This window comes from Populus alba, chromosome 7 (assembly GCF_005239225.2).
Source record: "Populus alba chromosome 7, ASM523922v2, whole genome shotgun sequence".
Lineage (NCBI taxonomy): Eukaryota > Viridiplantae > Streptophyta > Magnoliopsida > Malpighiales > Salicaceae > Populus > Populus alba.
Genome location: NC_133290.1, coordinates 1,868,603 through 1,890,716, shown reverse-complemented (window position 1 = coordinate 1,890,716; position 22,114 = coordinate 1,868,603). Strand labels below are relative to the sequence as shown.

At 35.5% G+C, this 22,114-nt stretch overlaps 3 protein-coding genes across 4 annotated transcripts; 1 reads left to right on the top strand and 2 right to left on the bottom strand.

Moving 5' to 3' along the window:
• Positions 1-2,313: 2,313 nt before the first annotated feature.
• Positions 2,314-4,017, bottom strand: LOC118029090 (polygalacturonase). 2 transcript variants are annotated; one of them, XM_035032894.2, is made up of 4 exons: positions 3,507-4,017; positions 3,124-3,413; positions 2,687-2,915; positions 2,314-2,597 (listed from the first exon to the last, which is right to left on the bottom strand). In XM_035032894.2, exons 1-4 carry the CDS (start codon positions 3,945-3,947, stop codon positions 2,376-2,378), a joined length of 1,182 nt encoding a protein of 393 aa, XP_034888785.1. In that variant the 5' UTR covers positions 3,948-4,017; the 3' UTR covers positions 2,314-2,375. The 2 variants fall into 2 exon arrangements, with proteins under 2 accessions (XP_034888785.1, XP_073266390.1); XM_073410289.1 differs by having other exon boundaries at positions 2,314-2,602; positions 2,692-2,915.
• A 5,016-nt stretch (positions 4,018-9,033) lies between these two features.
• Positions 9,034-10,975, top strand: LOC118029119 (polygalacturonase-like). The gene is given in 5 exon segments (XM_035032935.2): positions 9,034-9,300; positions 9,303-9,688; positions 9,806-10,095; positions 10,235-10,463; positions 10,564-10,975. Coding segments are annotated over 5 exon segments (1,173 nt in total). The 5' UTR covers positions 9,034-9,251; the 3' UTR covers positions 10,783-10,975.
• A 3,921-nt stretch (positions 10,976-14,896) lies between these two features.
• LOC118029120 (polygalacturonase-like) lies at positions 14,897-16,695 on the bottom strand. The gene is made up of 4 exons (XM_035032937.2): positions 16,157-16,695; positions 15,751-16,040; positions 15,397-15,625; positions 14,897-15,296 (listed from the first exon to the last, which is right to left on the bottom strand). Exons 1-4 carry the CDS (start codon positions 16,604-16,606, stop codon positions 15,078-15,080), a joined length of 1,188 nt encoding a protein of 395 aa, XP_034888828.1. The 5' UTR covers positions 16,607-16,695; the 3' UTR covers positions 14,897-15,077.
• Between the last annotated feature and the right edge of the window lie 5,419 nt (positions 16,696-22,114).

The following is a 22,114-nucleotide window of genomic DNA, read 5'->3' as shown; positions in this document are numbered from 1 at the left end:
AGCTAGGCCTCTAATTGCAATCACGAGCTGTGAGCAGGATTAGCAATTAGGATTGATCTATACATGCCATAAACATATATAGGTGAATTATTTAAATCTAGTTTATTTTATCCCACAAATATATTATACACACACACACACACCCACCCACCCACTACATGATTTGAATTTATTGGTTAATGTAAATGAATCTAAAGAAAATAAATCATCATTCTGTTCACAAACAAATGAATATCTATTGTAATATGTAGGCTTTATCTTCCAATTTGAGTCCCTTGAATGGATTAATTGAGCTGCAAACAAAATTCATTGCTATTTGTATGGCCGACGTTCCCTTTATGTTCTTATTTGTCACTCCGTTAGTCTACGCTTCACACAATCTCCGGTACTAGGGCAGTGGTTTTGATCATAGATGATAGGTTTATATAGCGTATTTCATGATAATATTTTGAAAAACAATGTTTCTAGCTTATGATTCAAGATGTTATCACTCATTTTTTGTATATATTTTTTAAAAATACTAGATTGAGAAAAACACGCCAATATAACTTTCTCGAACTCTTTAGTGTGTTGAGCTAGGATATAGTAGTTCCAAGCACACTCCACTACAAATACAGTTGGGCATAGTATTGCGCTAGGCCCATGCACATCATGGGCCTTGCTAATGCCTGCCAAGCCTAGGCGCAACTTGGGTTTGGCCCTACTAGGCTCAATTAACAACATGACATGGCGCGCTATTAGATCAACACGATGGGTCTGACACATATTTTTCAAGAGTGTTGAGCCTAAGGACTTTTTTCATCGCATCCTGAGTTTGGTTAAATTCGTTACATTTATGGACTCAAATATAATACCTGGATCTAATGCCATTAATTCCATACATTTTTTACATAAATCAGGACTTATTTCTTAATAAATATGCTTAATTAAATAAGTTTACATTCCACTAACACCTTAGGTGTATTAAAATCTCTTATGATCAACTGTGTCTCCACCTCTTAGCTAGATAAAATGAATGAAATATAGCTTACAATACAAAATTAACATACCGCAAAGGTGAAATTAAACTTCATCCTCTCTTTCTTCATAAAATGATAAGACTCATTAACTATGAATATGTCACGAATCTTTTAAAATAAAAATTCACAATCTTCATTATTTACTATATATATATATATATTCAGAGTATCTCTCTTTAGAATATTATTATATTTTATCTCTCTTCTCTTTATGAAGATGCTTACTTAAGTATCAAAGAGTCCTCACATCAATTAGATGGGGTCTTTTGCAGGTACTAGCCATAAGCTATCTTGACCTACCAAATACAAAGTATAAGCTATAAATTAGGAGTGAGTAAAAAAATCAAAAAATCGATTAAATCGAGAAAACTGAAAAAAAATAACCAAAAAAACCGAACCGTAAAAAAAAAATCTATTAAACCGATTAAAATTTTAAAAAAACTAACCAATTAGTTATATCAAACAAAAAGTGTGGTTATTGTTCTTCTATGGTATTGTTCGGTCTGTCTAAAATGTTCAAAATAATCTGGTTTTTAATGAGGTAATTCCTGATTGGGATGACATCTATCATTCCCGTTTCTATAAAGTTGCATATTGGGCAAAATATGGCTGTGAAAGTTTTTTCTACGCTAGAACAAATTAATTTGCTTCGGTCACTTGAAGAGCTTTTTATGTGACAAAAACAACTAGAATTCAAAGTAATTCGACTTGAATACCACCTTCAATACGGATGTTAAAGTGGAGTGTATATGGTTCTTCAAATGGCAAACCATGTCCCTCTCTAGTATTGGTGTAGTTTTAAGAGATCACGAAAGAAATTTTCTATGTATTTTCTCTTGTTCTATAGGTACAAAAGAATCAAATGTGGTGGAGGTTTTGACAATTAGATAAGCTTTTTAAGCAAGTATTAATTGTTCCTGTGGACATACTAGAAATTGAATTGTGGAGTCTGATTCATATAATAATGCTATTACATGAATCAAGAGCAGCAATATCATGAGACCATTTAATGATATTTCAAATTCTTGTAGTATCCTCTTTTCTGTTAATTTAATTCATATTCTTAGAGAGATGAATCATATCATAAAAAATGCTTTGGTAGAATCGATCTTGCCGTCTGGCTTAGCTCCAAGCCTTGCACTATTGTTATAGACCACATTTTGATGCTTGAGAGGATGCTGCAAAGAAGAGGAAAAGAAGACAATATATGTACCACTATCATCTTCACCATCCTCACTGTGTTTTCGAGAATTGATGGAATTGGACATTTGAGATTACATGATCAACACTATATATTAATTTATAACCAATAAAGGATTCCATGTTTAATTTCTTCTAATTATAACAAATTTTGTACTACAAACAACTTTGAGGCTTGACTGAACCAGAAGCGGTAATTCCATCAACATTTCTACACGATGCATAAGCTAGTCGATTTCTATAAGTGAGTTTTACATCTTCCAAGCGAATCCCAGTGCATGGATGCTTCTTGCTACAATCAAACTTCACAGCAACTTGCGTTGCCGATGTTCCATGGATATCCTTGTATGTCACATTGCTAATTTTAGTGCCAGAAGCCTGTTCTTCCAAATGATCAAAGCTCACGTATTCATTCGTTGAGGATTTATAAATTAAGAGGGATCGATATAATATATAGTATTACGTACCTGACCAGGGCAGTCTTTATTGTCAGGGCAGTAATTCTGATCGATGACAATTGGGTTTTGGACATTGGTCATCACAACATGTTGGAAAAGAATGTCCTTAGCAAAACCATTACTAGGTCTCCCCCAAGACTTTATTCTTAAACCATTCTGGCTGTCTGTAAGTGTAACGTTTTTAACCGTCACATTTTGCACACCAGGCTCTTCAAGATCCTTGCCTAGACTCCCAATGCTGCACTTTATCACAAAAATCCCTACTTTATTCACTTCAACAACATAATCAAGCATGCATAGTATTCAAAGAAACGTGTTACACGCCAGTGAGCTTGTAGCTCAACATGCGTTAATGTCCCTCTTTTCTCCTTCTTAGATTACATTTTGTTAGTGTCTCGACAGGTATAAAAAAGGATATAACATTTTTGAGAGGTTTTATTAATTACCTTATTCCATGGCCAGGTCCACACACTACATTTTCAATCCGTAAATCAGTTGTACCGGCACCGATTGATACACAATCATCACCTGTTTTTATTTTTGTGTTCAGTATAGTCACACCATCTGATAATTGCACATGAATACCGTCTGTGTTTGGGCTTCTGTAAGAGGCAGAAATTCTAAGTCCTTGCATTCTTACTTTTTGGCAGCCATTGATGACTATGTGAAACATCTGACTGTTCAGGGATGTCAATCCCATTATCACTATATTTTTCGATTTGGTAAATCCGAGTGACTACAAAATACACAAAGAAGTCCAATTATTTTCTTCTTTATACCATACTTTAGGCTAAATTTAGGAAAATATTTTGGTGATTATTGAACATACCGTAGCTCCAGTGGGGCAATTCCTGCTACTATTCTTACAAGTCCACAAGCCAATGCCTCGACCATCAAGAATCCCTCCAAAAATCGAAACCCCATTAACATTTTCAAAGAAAATCCATTGTTCACCAAGGACACGATAATCAGATGGAGCAACAAGTGTGCCATCGATGCGTATCGAAGTAGCATTATTCTTGCAAGGGCCACGAAAAGCTACTTTGGGGAGCAAGAATTTACTTGGTGGCACATATATGGTGGTAGGTTTTGTAGAGCGGCATGCTTGTTCCCATGTAGCCAGAAACGCCTTACTTGAGTCCGTTCTTCCATCAGGTTTGGCTCCATAATCCAACACGTTGTGTTTTCCTCCACTTGCTGTTAAAGAAGCCGATGAGGTAAGGAAAAAAAACGCAAACGCAAGAACAAAATAACTTGTAGAACTGTCCATTTCTTTGGTATAACAGCTTGTGGTAAAAAGACTGATCAATAGAAAAAGATAACTGGAGAGTTGAAGGAGAGGGAGGAGGTGGGGTTCGAAGGAATTAGATTTAGAGATATTTATTTATAGAAGTTCTTGAAATTGGATTTTGAACGAATCGAAAGCAAGAGCTGCATGCACCAAACGTTAAGGTTAAGGGGAGATTATGCTTTTTTATAACTTCCATTACCAGATTGCCCTTGCTTAAAACTTGGATGGCTTCCATTTATCATCTGCTTTTTCCATGTGATTAGTCATTAAGCAGAGTTAGAAAAAAAAACAGGGGAGAAAGGTTTTTTTTTTTTTTTTATATATATAACTAAAGTATTGCATTAAAAAGCCAAAAGATGGCGGGAAGGACAAGATACAAATTAATCTGCATAACACTCAAGCTTAGCCAATTTAACTAACTAAATTTGCTAAACTTGAGAAAGGTGTATTGGTAATTAACTTTTAGAAGCTTGAGAAAGCAGAAAGGAGCATGCAGGTGCACGGTTTTCTTTCAAATGAAGAATTAATATTAATTATTAAGATGGTCAGTTGATAAATTTAGCTAGAGAAGGGAAGGGCTTTACTGTCAACGTGACACGGCAGCGCCAAGTCGCTAACCCTTTCTTGTTTTATGCCCTTTTTCTCGGCAAAATCAGTGTTTTTATACCTTCTGTATAATCATAATGCTTAACAGAGGAATTATCATGATGATCTACTTCAAGTATACTTCCTTGCTTCCTTAATTTATGCTCAGAAGAGAGTCCTATCAAGACAACTGGACCACATTCGAGTCCGCCCTTGAAGTCTTCCTCATCAAATTAGTTAGTTTTTGTTGGGATTGATTGATCAAATAAATCTCAATTCTGAATACTATCTCTCATGCTAGAGATCCTTCTGTTCATGCCAAAATCAAGTGCCGCCATAAGGAACTTGAATATTTTTAGGAGCACTGCATGCTGAGATGGCCATGGAGTTCTACATCAACAGTTACCCTGTCCGTTTGTTTCTCTCTAATTTACTCTAATCTTTTCCTCTTCTAGCTACTTTATATATATATGGTTAGCTGGAAAGTTATTTTTTGGGGCCATTAATTACCATGCTCAATGGAAAGCTTTTCTAATTTTAGAGAAGTAGGGTTCTCTTGTTTGCCAATCTCCTAGATTTTTCTCTACCAATATATATATATATATATATATATATATATATATATATAATATATATATATCCTAACCACTCACCATTTAGTTTTAAAGTTTCACATCTTCTAGATAAAGAAGATGAAAGTTCCTGGGTGGAGTCAGGTGCTATACTTGTTGAAGTTTATTACAGAATTGCTGAAAAGAGTAGGATTTAATTTTATGATTAAGCAGGATTTTGTTTTAGGGTATGCGGATAACAGGATAAGGTAACTTGCTGGGGGAAAATGGTTTGCCTGTCGACATGAACATCATTTGACTCCAAAACTAGCTCCACCAACATTGCTTTTTTTTTTTTTTTGGCCGGAAGATCTCCTTTAGCATCAACAAGGACTGCAATATTATCGGAGAAAAGATAGCATCGACAGTGGCAAGGTTGGTAGAAGGAATGGGTTGAAGAATATAGTTAAAGTTCGATTCAGTCTTTATTTTTCAAGAATTTCAACAAAGCCCTTCATTAAACTTTGCTATATATTCAATTTAGTCCTTAAGGTTTTTAGCATTACATGTAAAAAGCTCAATTAAATCAAAACAGGTCTAGTTAGTTTTAAAAGGAAAAAAACCGGTCAGTTTAAACCTGATGATCGGTTCAATTTTAATATTGCATCCACAATCTAATCATGGTCAAGAGATGGTGAGAAAATTGTGAAAGGCGATTGGTATGGCTTAATAATTAAGGATTTTTTTTTAAATCTTAATTATCTTAAGGTTTGGATGTTCGGTGTGGTTTGAGTTTTCCAAACTGCTTGTTTATGGTGTCTGCGCCTCAACGATCTCTCATGCATATCTATCACTAGCCTTATGTTGCCTTCCTGTGGGAGACGCACGGAATTGATCACAAGCCTTTAAAAGTTTTGGGACCATAAGTCAAGTAAAGACTCTGTGTACTTTGATCATTTCTCATAATCGATCAACTGTCAATGCACGTAGTAATCCTAGACAGTACAAGAAGAAAACCCATGTGAAAAACTATATATGACCTAGGTTGGCCCCCCTCCATTGATTCATTGATCTGCGCATGCCCAAGTTAACCAGCTATTTATTCTCTTTTGGGCCCTAAGTTTTGCCATCTTGGATTTTAATGGAAATGGATAGGGGCCAAGAGCATCCAGAACCAAAGTGTTAGTCTTCATAGTAGGTCTATGGCACATGGATTAACCGACATTCAGCTAGAATAAGATCAATTTCAAGATGAAGTTCTGCCAATTAATGCCAACCAATCACTTTTGTGTTTTCTTTCATCATAACAGTGTTACTTTCGAATTTGATGTATCTGATAAGATGCCAAAAGAGCCCATCGTTATGTATACGAGGAGGGGCAAGGAGGTAGATAAGCTAGCTAGCCTAGATGCCAAACTAACTAGATATATTTAGATAAGATTCGTGGCTTTTCTGGTCCAAAGAAGTTATTACGTTTTATGAAACACACACCCCTCGAATGGGGTTGGATGCTTGAATTTTGGATGAGCTCTTAGCTAGCTAAATAATCTCAAGAACATCACATGCTTCCTCCGGCAAAGATTGCTTGAAACAAGGAATCCCTAAAACAAGACAATTGCAATTAAGCTATAGCTTTCATTCACGCATATGAAACATTGCTATACACATGATGTGTTTGTGTTGAAGAAATGGGCTCAAGACATGTAAGTCTTGGTCCTCAAACACATCACAAGGCCATTCCTTGTCTGTCTATTAATTAGTCAAGCTCAGCCAGGAAATTTGGTGTCTGAACACCACATCACATATACATACATGTGAGAACAACAACATTAACTAATCAAAAGTTGAAAAATATTATCCGAGGATCTGTTAATTTGTTGAGAAGGGAAGGATTGAGGAAATCTACTTGTTATTAAATATACAATTATTAGTCCATTCAGATCGATCGTGTAGAACACTGAGCGATCCCCGCCTTCACATGTGATTGGATACAGTACTTGAAGTTAGTTCTACGTGATGTAATTTGTTGGGGACGATGGGATTTAGATAGAAAAGAAAGGGGGGGGGGGGGGCTTGAAATCCCTGGTAAAGTGGATCTTTGCGGCCGTCTGCGGCTGGTGATTTCATTTCACATGGCTTACTCTTAATTATTTGAAATTAGGTCTCCCAACAATCTTGCCAGAAACTCGTGGAAATTGCCATGAAGCAATCAAACCCTTGGAGTCAAAGATTTGGGCGAGGGAGAGATGGTTAGTGACTTGAAAGCCATATCAAGTACTGTCTTGTTTGTTGTTTTGTTTTTAATTCCTTCCAACTAAATTCCAAACAATATATAGGCTTGCCTGCCATATCAACTGTCTTGTTTGTTAGTCTAACACTAAAAAACGTTGTAGTCAATCTTTATTTTAGTCGTTTATGTATGAAAACTTACAACTTAGTCTTTTGATTTTATGCTACTTTTTTTTTATATATATAAAACATTAATTCTGAAATATAGTGGAATTAACAAGGTTAATAAAAAATACCGTTAATTTGAATACTATTGTGGAGTAGAAAAGATGAACATAGTGAAGCATAAATTGTTTTTAGAAACATATCTTGAAAGTATAAAAATTAATTCTTTTATACTAGAGATAAATTTATTTATATATTGTTATTTTTATTTTTCTAACTAAATAGATTTTTATTCTCAATACCTTTGTTTTTTCTATTATAGAATAGTACTCAAATGCTAAGATATTAACTTTGAATATTATGTCTGCCATTTCATTGATAAATACCGACCTAATGTGTCTGTCGATATATACCAGCAGAAATAACGGACATAAAAAATTTTGTTGATAATTTTTTTACCTTAAATTACCGATAAAAATATTCCGTAAATAAAACTATTAGTATTAAGCGAATTTCTAATAGTATAGGCTCTCGAAAATGTGTTTGTTTTAACCGATGGAGGTTGAGTTTTAGGTGTGTAACCAAACAAAAAAACTAAAAAGAAAAAATTTGTTTTTATAATTGAGTTTTGTACATAATTAGATTATACCTAACTATAATCTCAACCACTATAAATAATTAAATTTTTGTGTATAATTAGATCGTACCTGATCACAATCTCAACAAAAAAAAAAAATTAAAACAAACACCCGATTATCACTCTCAAAACCCAATTACTAAAGATAAATTAGTCAAAAACTTAGCGTGAATGTTGGAAATAAGAATCGTAGAGTTGAATTTTATAGCTGTCAGAAGAAAGTCCAATAAAAAACAGGTGAAGTGACAATTAAACAAGAATTACATTATTTATTATAATATGGGACGGCCAAATAGTCAAAGAATAGAATAAAATACGTAAATTCAAGGAAGACACCATGATTTAAGGTAGAAAGAACTTGAAGGAAGGCAGCCGATTTTATCTCCGTACTTTGCTCCACCTGTCACGTACAACTCTGCCTTCAATATATATAATGACATATCTGTGTGATTATATTAAATAGTGGTAATTAAGTACATAATTGAGACCTTCAATATATATAATGACATACTAATTTAATTTGAAATACACAAACCATTTACCCATACACAAGGGTTAATGGTTTAATAACTCGCAATCGAGGCTATACCTTTAATTCCATTTATAATTGGCTTGGGAAAATATATAATTAAAGCATATATTATGAGAAATATTAAAAGGGTACGTAGCTAGCTAGCTATAGGATTAAAGTGTGAACAGACTTGGAGCTTGTGGTTGAAGCAAAGAGACATATCCTTTAACTGTACATATATTGTGGTGAAGCGAAGGGACATATCCTTTAACTGTGTGTGTGTGTATATATATATATATATATATATTGTGGTGAAGCGAAGAGACATATCCTTCAACTGTACACACAAACACACACACACATACAAAGCGGCAATAAAGGGTAATTTGGTGAATAAACACACAAGCATGGAGGACGAAATTCTTCTAAAAATACGGCGTTGATTGTCTGTAATCTATGACTATGCAATCTCCAAATTCTTCCTATAAATACCAACTCCACCTGCCTCAACGTCCCATCACTCTCCAAGCAAAATTAACTCCCTTTCCTTCCACTACTGATCACTTGCATTAACTGTTATCGGTCAGAAAAGAAAAAAGAAAAGCATGGCAGCCCTTCCACTTCTTATTACTCTTCTCTCCATCATTTTCTTTGCCTCCTCCCTTTAGCCAAAGCAGCACAATACAGTGTGCTAAGTTATGGAGCCATGCCTGACGGAAAAACTGACTCAACCAAGGCCTTTGCGGCTGCTTGGTCACAGGCATGCGCCTCCACACAGCCAGCCACTATCTCTGTTCCTAAAGGGAGTTTCGCTTTAGGTCAAGTGAGGTTTCAGGGTCCTTGCAAGAATAATGCTATTTTGGTACGTATAGATGGTACCCTAGTCGCTCCATCAGACTACGGGGTCCTTGGCAAGGCTCAAAATTGGCTAATCTTTGAGCATGTTAATGGGGTTACTATATCCGGAGGGACTCTAGATGGACAAGGGGCAGGGCTGTGGTCATGCAAGAATTCCGGCAAGGATTGCCCCAGCGGCGCGACGGTATGCTAAACATGCATGACATAATGAAATATCTTAGTACAGTTTTGGGCTGTAGACGAAAACCACGCCATCTATTTTCAATTTCTTAATTTTCTTGTTAATCTATTTATGGTGCAGTCACTTGAATTCTCCAATTCAAACAACATTGCAATTACCGGATTGGCATCATTGAATAGCCAAATGTTCCACATTGTCATCAATGCCTGCCAAGACGTCAAAGTGCAAGGAGTGAGAGTCTCTGCTGCCGGAGATAGCCCTAACACCGATGGAATTCACGTGCAATCATCGACCGGAGTCACCATCTTGAATTCTAGGATTGGAACTGGTGACGATTGTGTATCCATTGGCCCTGGTACCTCTAATCTTTGGATTGAAAATGTGGCATGTGGACCTGGCCATGGAATCAGGTAACGAAGAAAATAATAGTGAAATGATAATCAACTACACAATAATATCAATTATGATCATGTGCACCTAATTATATTTAATAAGTTGCTAATCATGGGAACTGAAAGATAATAACGGGTACATGACTGATCGATGTAGCATTGGGAGTTTGGGCAAGGATTCTCAAGAGGCTGGTGTGCAAAACGTAACAGTGAAGACCACTACATTCACAGGCACAGAAAATGGAGTGAGAATTAAGACATGGGGAAGGCCTAGCAATGGTTTCGCCAGAAATATTCTTTTCCAACATGCAGTCATGACTAATGTCCAAAATCCCATTGTAATCGACCAGAACTATTGCCCCGGCGAGAAGGGCTGCCCCGGCCAGGTACGTTAAATTTACCGTCTATACTAGTTTTCATTAGATTCTGAATGGTAACCCATAAATTACACTAAAATCTTTCTCCATTTTCTTGTACATTAAACAGGTTTCCGGTGTGAAAATTAGTGATGTGACCTACCAAGACATCCATGGATCCTCAGCAACAGAACTTGCGGTGAAATTTGATTGTAGCAAAACAAATCCATGCTCGGGCATCACATTGGAAGATGTAAAACTCACTTACAACAATCAACCAGCAGAAGCGTCATGTAGCAATGCTGGGGGAGTTGCTTCAGGCGTGGTCCAGCCTACTAGCTGTTTATAAGATCAACCTGAAATAGTACGTTCTACCTCCACATATATAAGAGAGAGAAAAAATGTCATGAGCGAAGTATAGCTCATTGAGTCAGTTTATTGCTTGAGCCCGAGGCGCCTTCCTGCCCGACCTTTGCAATTATAGTTATAGTTGATGTAAGAATTATATTCTCTACTTAATAAACTTCGATTTCTTTTCTAAAGCTTGAATCAGAATTATGCTGTTGGTTGAGAAGTAAGATAGTACGTGATGCTGTGTTTGTTGCTAAACCATAGCTTAATTCCCTAACTAAATTATCATAAAATATACAAATATTTATTTACTTTCCATCATTCACTGTTTCGAACTTTCTGACGAGGATTAATTCTTAATTTATGTGAACAAGGCAAGTCTCTTCTGCACAAGCATCTACGTCTATATATAGCTACAATAAGTTTTTCTGCTAGAGACAAGGGTTGCCTCGTTACAATTTATGCAGAAAACTTCCTTCCATATTGATAGGAAGTGATCGACCTTCATCTCAAGCTAAATGTTATGAAACACCTGTACTTTTGCAGTAACAATGGCATACTTCATCTCACATTTAAAATTGTTGAAAAAATTGAAGTAAAAGATGGCTGGAGACTTCTTGAAAGGGGTAGCTATTTTTTCAATAAAAACAGAGAACCCAATTAGAAGACCCTATCCACTGCAAGAAGTTAGCCTATCATTTAAAAAAGACTGATTCGAAAGACAAGGTCCAATGAAGGTGCTCTGAAAACAGATTGTTTTTTTACCCATGGAAGGTGTCCTTGAGCCTTGAGCCCCATGTCTGTTACTAAACAAAAGAGATATCCTTGAAATTCACTCCAAAACTATATTTATTTTATATCTCTATTTCTGACCCTGCAACTAAATATATTTATGTCATCTCTACATTCGTCTCTTCTGTTATGTAACACTAACCGAATTCAATCCACGAGTCTATTATCACTAGAATTTCAACATTCAACTCCGATATATTCAAAGATGAAACCATCAATTTTGTTGCTGAAATCCCAGATGGAGTCCTGAGAAAGAATAATATTGGATCATGCTGCCCTTCAATTTAGGTATAAAATTCCATATTGCAGAGGGAACTACCTTCAATCGAAATTAAAAATGAAGCAATATCTGTCACTATCTGTTGTAATAGTAGAGTGACACACCAGTGCTAACAGTGGCATTTGGCAGAAATCATGTTAAATACAAAATGCTATATCTGAAACAATATGAACATGGAAAGACAAGGGATTGAACCTCTTTAAATTTAGTCAGAGAGAAACAAACACAGCTATTGTAACCACGTACTGAGATTTGTTAATGTATCCTGAAGACTTGTTAATGTTTGTCCTGTTTTCATTGGGTCTCTGCTATTCAATCTCAACAGATTTGCCTTTTGAACTAGCTGGGGAAACTTCATGATGCATCTCTAAATCATTAATCTAGCCACATCTCTCCCTTCTTGCTTTTTGTGTTTTTGTACCCTTGAAGTATTGTTGGTCTTCGATCTGGAATGGTATCATCACTGTTGCTTGCAACTTTTAGCAACTAAAAGATGTCAGCATTAAATCCTTGCCCATTCAAGATTTGTCGATGGGGTCATAAAAATTATATCTGCTCAGAAAATGACTAATCCTTGGAGAGTTTTTTAATCAAGATTTAAGCAATAAATAAACCTCTCAGTCGAACTATACTTGCACTAAATATACACAGCAAGAGAGCCAGCTCTGTATGTGTTAGAAATATTTGAAACAGAGAAAAGTAAAAATGGAAGCACGGTGAAGAACATATCTCATTCCTATTATATTATTTTTTTAAAAGAGAAAGTACAATACTTTGAACATATATTTTTAGGATAATTCAAGAGATTTAAAAGAAAAACACATTTTTAATAGTTACATGAATATACCTAGGAGACACATAAGATAATTCTAAAAGACATTTTGGATGAAAACTTTAGAATTAATTTCAACAGTATGAACTCCTACGTTAAAAGTCCTTTCTTGGAGAGTTCGTAGCTAGTTAGCGCCGCTCTTAGATAAGCATAGTTGAAAAGAAATCCAAGAGAAAGATCTTCTGCAAAATCTATCATACCTTGGTTTTCTAAGGAGCATGCGGAGGGGCGAAAGAGGGTGAACAAGAATAAGAGCAAGCATAGGTCGTTGTCTGTTAGTAGTTCGGGATACAGCTCATCTCTTAGAAGGAAGAAGAGGAAGCAGGAGAAGAGGGAAAGTCATAGGAGCTATAGCTCGTCCTCTGATGAGTCTTCAGAGTTCAGACTCGGGAATGGAATCTGATTCTAATGACAAGAGCAGAAGGAGGAGGTTTAGGAAGAATAGCTTGTCCTCTAATGAGTGAGACTCCAGTTTGGAATATGATTGTTGATGGTTGCCTCATTTGCTGCTGAAGAAGTGTTCTGATTCAGACTCTAGTTCCGAATCTGATTCTGATGACAAGAGAAGCAGGAGTAGACTTAGGAAGTATAGCTCGCCCTCTGATCATGAGTCTTCAAACTAGGTATTGGAATCTGATTCTGATGACAAGAGCAGTAGGAGGAGGCGTAGGATGTATAGCTCGTTCTCTAATGAGTCTTCTGATTCAGACTCGAGTTCTGAATCTGATTCTGATGACAGTTTGTTCCTCTGAGAGATTTATCCTGTTGACAACGCAGAAATTTATCCTGAGGAAGATGAAGCATATCACGAGGAGATGATGTGAGGCAATCAAAGAACCTAAAACAAAATGGTGTTTCATTTTTTTTTTTTTGATAACTAGTGAAATGCAGTAAAACGCCAAAAGCTGGCGGGAAGGAGGAGTTACAAATCTGCAAAAACACACAGATTTAGCAAAAGAACCAAACGAAGAAGAAGAGGCCAAAAAAAATTACAAGAACAGAGCAACAGCCCTAGTATGCAGCTTTGCCTCCACACAAAACAGAGCTGCCAAGCTAAACTACTAAGCTAAACAACCAACTATAACTGACTATTCCAAAACAATAGAGGTCTTTAGACCAAGCAATTGCTATAACCAGCCATTACCAGCTCTTTAGAATGCAAAACAATCAAAACCTGAAAAAAAAAAAAAAAAAAAAACCATCTTCACCAAGAGCCGCAAACAGAACTTTTTGTTTTTTTCCTGTTTTGAACAGATGTATAATGAATATGAAATATGGAAATAGTATTTTTTCTGCACAAAATCTTCTGTGAAAATAAGAAAAGAAAGTTTTCTAATCTTGAAAAGAACAGAAAATTTAATCATGCACACAGCTGAGAGAGAGGGACAGAGATAGTATCTCCACAGTAAGAAAACTGCATGATTTGATGGTCTTGTGTTCTCTTATACTTCCTCCTTGCCATCAACGCAATCATTTCTGATATCTTGATTTTCTTTTTCCTCTTCCCCGAGTATGTCCAGGGCAGGGTACAAAGTAGGATGTAAAAAACAACCACAGCTGAAGTTGCACACACGACATTACCAAACACAAAACTAATTTTTATTGAATAATCAAACTTCCTTCGATGATCACTTGAACATCTATACAAAGGCTTTCCACTTATTCTTTTGTTATTTTCAAATCTGTCTTCTGAAACAATGGCACTTACAAAGCTCGGCACTGGTCCTGATAATAGATTGTTAGCTACATTAAGGGTCTTGATACGATCGATCGAGCTGGGAACTTTGTGGTGGGATATGACCTATTAGCTTGTTGTGGTCCGGTTTTAGATCATTTAGATAATAACAATCAGCAATAATTGCTGGGATTTCACCAAAGAAGTTGTTGAACGATAGATCAAGGGGATTTTTATCTACAATTTTAGCTACTTTCACCATAACTATAGGTACTGAAACTGACATTTATTGCTTGAAATCTATTAAAAATTCTGTGATAGAGACCCTTATAATTACTTAAGCGCTGCGTCAGACTCTCAGACCTTTTATCAGAGTACTGCAAAGTATAGCAAGAAAGATAAAAACTTTGGAAGTAAGAATAAATGAGAGATATGAAACAATACTATTTTAAAGGAAAAAGGAATTGAAATCTCATACAGCATTTTTAAGGGTCATTTCTACACAACAAATCTCTCTCTCTGTTTTTTTTTTTTTTTTTTTTTTTGCAATGATCGGGCAGAAATGTGCCACAGACTCAAGAAATAAACTCACTCAAAGAGCTATTTCACTCATTGCATTCTTTTTTATTTTTGTAGCTATATATATATAGTATATGGTAATAAATAAATCTCTCTTTCTGAGTTTGATCAACCAGTCCGTCTTTAATTAGGCTCTCATAAACAACTAGTGGGCTGAACAAGGCCTGAAGCAACTCCACCAGCATTGCTGCATGCAGCTTCAGCTTGCTGATTCTTGTATGTGAGCTTTACATCTTCCAATTTGATACCCGCGCATGGATATTTTTTGCTACAATCAAATTTCACTGCAATCTCCGTAGCCGATGATCCATGGATGTCTTGGTAGGTCACATCACTAATTTTCACACCGGAAAACTGTTTAATGTACAAGAAAATGGAGAAAGATTTTAGTGTATTTTACGTGTTACCATTCAAAATCTAATGAAAACTAGTATAGACGGTAAGTTTAACGTACCTGGCCTGGGCAATTCTCCTCGCCGGGGCAATAGTTCTGGTCGATTACAATGGGATTTTGGACATTAGTCATGACTGCATGTTGAAACAGAATATTTCTAGCAAAACCATTGCTAGGCCTTCCCCATGTCTTAATTCTCACCCCATTTTCGGTACCAGTAAATGTAGTGGTTTTGACTGTTACGTTTTGCACACCAGCCTCTTGAGAGTCCTTGCCCAAACTTCCAATGCTACATCAACAATTAATGTATGCGTTATTTTAATTCCCTTGATGAGCAACACAATGAATTATAGGAGCAAATGATATTAATTATGCATGGCTTGATTATCATTAGAATACAATTTCCTTGATTACCTGATTCCATGGCCAGGTCCACATGCCACATTTTCAATCCAAAGATTAGAGGTACCAGGGCCTATTGATACACAATCGTCACCGGTTCCAATCCTAGAATTCAAGATGGTGACTCCGGTCGATGATTGAACGTGAATTCCATCGGTGTTAGGGCTATCTCCGGCAGCAGAGACTCTCACTCCTTGCACTTTGACGTCTTGGCAGGCATTGATGACAATGTGGAACATTTGGCTATTCAATGATGCCAATCCGGTAATTGCAATGTTGTTTGAATTGGAGAATTCAAGTGACTGCACCATAAATAGATTAACAAGAAAATTAAGAAATTGAAAATAGATGGCGTGGTTTTCGTCTACAGCCCAAAACTGTAAGAGATATTTCATTATGTCAGGCATGTTTAGCATACCGTCGCGCCGCTGGGGCAATCCTTGCCGGAATTCTTGCATGACCACAGCCCTGCCCCTTGTCCATCTAGAGTCCCTCCGGATATAGTAACCCCATTAACATGCTCAAAGATTAGCCAATTTTGAGCCCTACCAAGGACCCCATAGTCTGATGGAGCGACTAGGGTACCATCTATACGTATCGAAATAGCATTATTCTTGCAAGGACCCTGAAACCTCACTTGACCTAAAGCGAAACTCCCTTTAGGAACAGAGATAGTGGCTGGCTGTGTGGAGGCGCATGCCTGTGACCAAGCAGCCGCAAAGGCCTTGGTTGAGTCAGTTTTTCCACCAGGGTTGGCCCCATAACTTAGCACACTGTATTGTGCTGCCTTCGCTAAAGGTGAGAAGGCAAAGGAAATGGAGAGAAGGGTGATAAGAAGAGGGATCACTGGAAGTGGAAGGACTGCCATAGCTTGTTCGTTTTGGTTTTGATATAAGAATCGATCGATGTAAGTGATCAGTGGTTGAAAGGGAGAGAAAGAGAGACTTTGTTGTGCTTGGAGAGTGATGGGATATTGCCGATGTAGTCAGAATTGAAGTGGTATTTATAGGAAAGTTGCATATGGAATTTTTTGGGTATTTGAAATAATTAGGCGAAATTCACACCCAAAATTCATGAAATGGGAAAGTATAACCGCTGTATCCTTTCAGCATTAATTAAGGATTTAATTACTGCTAATTAACTGTGGCTAATGTTGTAATAATTAAATAATTTTAATTTCAAAATTTTAATCTAATCACCATCTATATATTAGCTATTTATACCAAATATTGGATCTGTGATGTAATTAGATAACATTGCCACATCATGAATTAATTACTCTAATACTTGTGAAGATTACTCTTTTAATTGTTTTGAGTGTCATGAATTATACCTATTTTTTCTTATATATATATATATATATATATATATATATATATATAAACATGAGTGGTTTAACTCATATTAATCATTGTAAAAGAAAATCATGGGAGAATTAGAATAACATGAGTGGTTTAACTCAAAGAACATAAGACTATTGTAATCATGGGAGGAATTAGAATTCTCCATATATATTTCCCTTTATTGTCATGTTAAAAAGTCATATATCATGCATTTGAAAGGATGGAGAGAAGGACAATTGCATGGATATGGTTGCTTGAGATGACAAATTTAGGAAGGTTTTCTTATTAAATATTATCCATACCGATCAATGTTAAGCAAAATAGTTTCGATAACACGACACAGAAAACATGCACCCCCGCCTTGCCTACCGCCTCTTTTTTCCCGCTGTATTGTACTACCGTATCTCTCCTTGCTTCCACCACAAGCTCAAAGCCCTGAAATCTCTCTCTCTCTCTCTCTCTCTCTCTCTCTCTCTCTCTCTCTCTCTCTCTCTAGTTGACTAGCTAGGTACATGGAGTGTACCTCCTCTTTTTGGTACACATAACTAAAACAAGAAATCAGGCATGGTTATTAGAATAGCTTTTGGGTTTCCTCTTGTACAAGGCTGCTTTGTTGAGTGAATTCCAAATAATTTTATTTATTTTTGTTTTAAATTATTAAATTAATAATTAAATCTTACTTGATTTGAGAAGATGAATCAAGTTAACTGAATTTAACCAAATTAACCATCAAAACAATCTTAGATGACATTTTATTTAAGATAGGTTTTGAATGAACAAAATATCTTTTAACTTGTGGGCTTGAAAGAAGTTTAATAAACTATATGATGGAATATGGGTAGGAGTTCTTGTTCTCTCTCAGTTTTTGTGGTTTTGATTGGATACTGTTCACCTGCCTAAATTAATAGCTTTCTTGAGTTTAATTGTGGCAAGATTTTGAGGACATGTACCATCTTAATCAAATCACAGGCACCAAGCTCCACCTCATACCAGAGAGGAAATGGGGCGAAAAGATATGCTATCAATTTAAAAAGTAGGAGATGATCATATTCTATCTTCATATTATCTTTTTAAATGATATGCTAAAATAAATTAAAACGATGAGACTAATAAGAATTAGTTTCTCATTGTTCGTATAATGTAGTCTTCGTTTCATCTCAATTACAGATTTAAAAATATTTGATTAATTAATACATCCTATAATTTTGTAGGAATCCCATGTGATTTTTCTTAAACTTACTTTTTTTTTTTCAAAAACTAGGTGCATACCAGCTACATATATAGATTTGAATCCGATTCACAAGTTAAATCCCATGTGGAGAAGGGAATTGATTATTCCCCCGATTGACCTTGAGTTGTCATCAGAATTTATTTACTGTCTATTATATAACAAGTAGGGTACGTTAATTCTACCATCTCTCGGGATCTTGGATTGCTAAGATAATTAATATAGAGGCCTCTACTTCCATTATTGTAATTAATCTCAATGATTGCTCGCTCGAAACGCTATGGAGATCGATGAGATCTTGGGTGCAGAAGGGATAATAATATTTTTCAAACTCTTGAACAGTACAGGTTGTAGTGCTCACATGTATTGTTCAAAAACCAAAATTCCTGGCTGAGCTTGATCGACAGACAACAGGGAATGGGCTTTTGGTTGTGTTTGAAAACAAAAACTTGTATGTCTTCTATAGCTTCGTTGCAACGGCCTTGTTTCAGGCATTTAATATTGTTTATAGAGCGAGGTAGCATGTGGTGTGTTTGACCATATCACTTTCATACACATAGTAATTTGAGGTTAATATGCACGTGCATGGCATCCCAAATTCAACATCTAACTCCATTCACATGGTGTATATTATAGTCCATATAATAATAATAATACCATAGATATACGGTTAACAACCACAAGAAGACACGTTAGCTTCTCTCTTAAATCGTAGATTAAGCCACAAAACTTCCATAAATATACATCCTTTAATATGTTTGGCAATCTCTAGCTAGCGAGCTACCTAGCTCGATCACAAGAAGACACGTTAGCTTCTCTCTTAAATCGTAGATTAAGCCACAAAACTTACATAAATATATTTCCTTTAATTATGTTTTGGTTAATATTGGCCTTCATGAGCCCTTCGCCCCTAGCTAGCTCCTCGTTTATAAACAGACTCTTCTGCTAGCTAGCTGCCATGAAGTAAATTAAATTAAAAAAGTAAAACCAGTTTGCAATTGCATTGATGAGATTAAGAAGGAAATAATTGAGGAGAACATTCAGGAATCATATTTTAGGATTCTTTTTTTCTTGAAAGCGTGTTTAGTAAAGGGGTGGATGGTGTTTTTTAAACTGTTTCGCCATTAATGATCACCACAGATAAAGTCATAATTCCATATACAGCAGATGGCCTCCAAAGTCCCAAGGTTGGTTGCTGATCAAGTAAATAGCTCATGTTGTTCATGAATAAATGCATATATAGCACATTTGTGTGTATGGAAGACTATAGGCACATGCATGGGTATGATTTTCAACGAGACAGTCGAAGAAGAAAGCCCCATGCATGTGGTAAACTTGAGAAATAACTATACAAGTCAAGTAGTACCCTCTCCATGATCAGATAAAAGGAATAAAAGCCTTAGCGTTCAATTTCCTTGGCTTAACCCACAAGTTACGTACAGTCTCTGTATTGTGGTACATAATCTCAGCCTGAACTTGGACCTACACATATAGAATTGTCATCATATGCGCTCTACGGAAACCATATATACTGCTGTGGGGTATATGTATGCTTGACCTTATGATTTATAATAATATATAATATATATAATATAGTGATCGTGAAATTGCAAGACAACACGAACAAATAGAATATGCATGGAATTTCAGGATCATCAGGAGAGAAGAAAGTTGAATTTGGAGCAGATATCATGTGCCTCACAGTTAATATAAGCCAACATCATGTGATAAGTTGGTTTGATACTCCAAAAGCACAAGCCGCCTAAAACAAGGAATCCCATAAACAAGGGAGTTGCATTTACGACCACATAATTGTGTATCTTTTCAGTTTTCATCCCCCAACAAACATCGAATTGCAACTTGTGTGTTTGTGTTTGTGTTAGAGAGTTTTTTTTTTTTTTTTTTAATGGACTTGCTTATTATCGATCTGATCTCCAGGACATTAATTGATAAAGGGCAGCATTTGTTTTTTTATGTTCATCTTAGGTAAAGCTAGCTATAGGTCAATGGCGGCTAAATTAAGAAATCCTTGGATAAACTCATTATATTATAAGTTAATTTGTCCAAGATTATATATCCTAAAATTATCCACAACTTGTGGGGGACGTGTTTGGTATCGCGGCAATTATTCTTTTAAATTAGAATTATCTAGAAATCATGTGGATAGAAATTTTTATCCTTTATTAATAAAAAAAAGGGGTAATAAGAGTCATTATCTAATATTTTGATCACTAGTTATAAATTTTAGTTAATCTTATAGTTTGAGTAAGGGGATTGATTACATAAAAAAATGTATTTACACCTTTAAAATATCTTACTTAAGATAAGTTGTATTGTTTATTTATCTGATATAAATATTATTTTAATGTGTGGGACTGTTGATGAGATTTGAACCCTATAATTTAGTTAGGTTTGGAACGTAGATATATGAATGTAAAGTGTGGGACTGTAGATGAGATTTGAAAGATCCCAAGACGAAACAAAGGCAAGCAGTTAAAGAAAGATGTGTGGAAGAATGAATTGCCTACTTATTTGCAGCTGTCTGTCATCACATTCTATTCGGTGCCGTTTTCGTGGACACTACACTTGCACATAGATAGCCGTTCCAATTAGGCACGTAATAGTATCTGCATGCTATATTGGAAGTAAATTCCAAAAAACCTTTTCTTCTTCTTTTTTATTGAGGATAAGGGTTACTAATTTCCTGAATAAATCTCAACTTTACACCCATCATCATATATATATATGGGATCGAAGAGACATAAATCTAAAAGGAATAATAAAACTAAGAAAAAGAAAAACACAGAAAAAACAAAAAGCAGCCTTGTTCTTGTGCCTAAAGCAAGGAGGGAAGGGATGATGCATGTTGGCCTTAGCAACCTAGTGTCTATTTTGTTTCTCACGTTTACGGTGAACCCATTATTTATTTATTTATTTATTATTATTATTATTATTATTATTATTATTATTATAATTTCTTTGCTTTATGTTAAATTTAAGTGTAATTAATTGAAGCTCCCATCCCAAGCAACCTTTTGTACGTACATTAATCCACCCTAAAGAAACATATATTATTACTCTTTTTTTTTATTATTATATAAAAGAGGTTAGAATTAAAGAAAAAGGAAACATTAATGTCGACTTAATTATTAGCACACATATTATTATTATTATTATTATTATCAACAATAATTAAACAATCTTATTGTAATTAAATATTTTCATACCCTTAATTTGTATACAGTGAATGTACATGCAAACGTAATTTAGAGTCTTGAAGAGGACCTTTTCCTTCATAATTCTGACGTTTTTTTTTTTTTTTTTTTTTTTTTTTTTTTCTAAATATACTTTTTTAGATGCTGAAATAATTACTACTTCCTTACGTAGCAACTGCTAAGGTCCCAGACTTGCATAGATACGTACTTTCACCATTTATTTGTCGAAGACAGAAGGAAACTACCAGAAAATCAATAAATACAAACGGAAATATCGAGGGAATATTTTCGTCGGTAAGAGGGATTTTACCGACGAAAATATTTCCGAGGGATTTCCGATGGAAAGATTGCCTCGGTATATACCGAGGGAAATTACCGTGGGAAAAAAAAATAGAGCAAAGCAAAAAAAAAAAAGATGACGTGTTATTTTTTACCGACGGAATTACCGACGGAATTTTTCCGTCGGTAAAGCCGTCGGCAAATCCGTTGATAAACTGAGAACACTGTTCATCATGTCAATTACAAAGGGAATTACCGACGGAATTTTTCCGTCGGTATTTTACAGAGAGCTCTAGAACTGTTTATCTTCC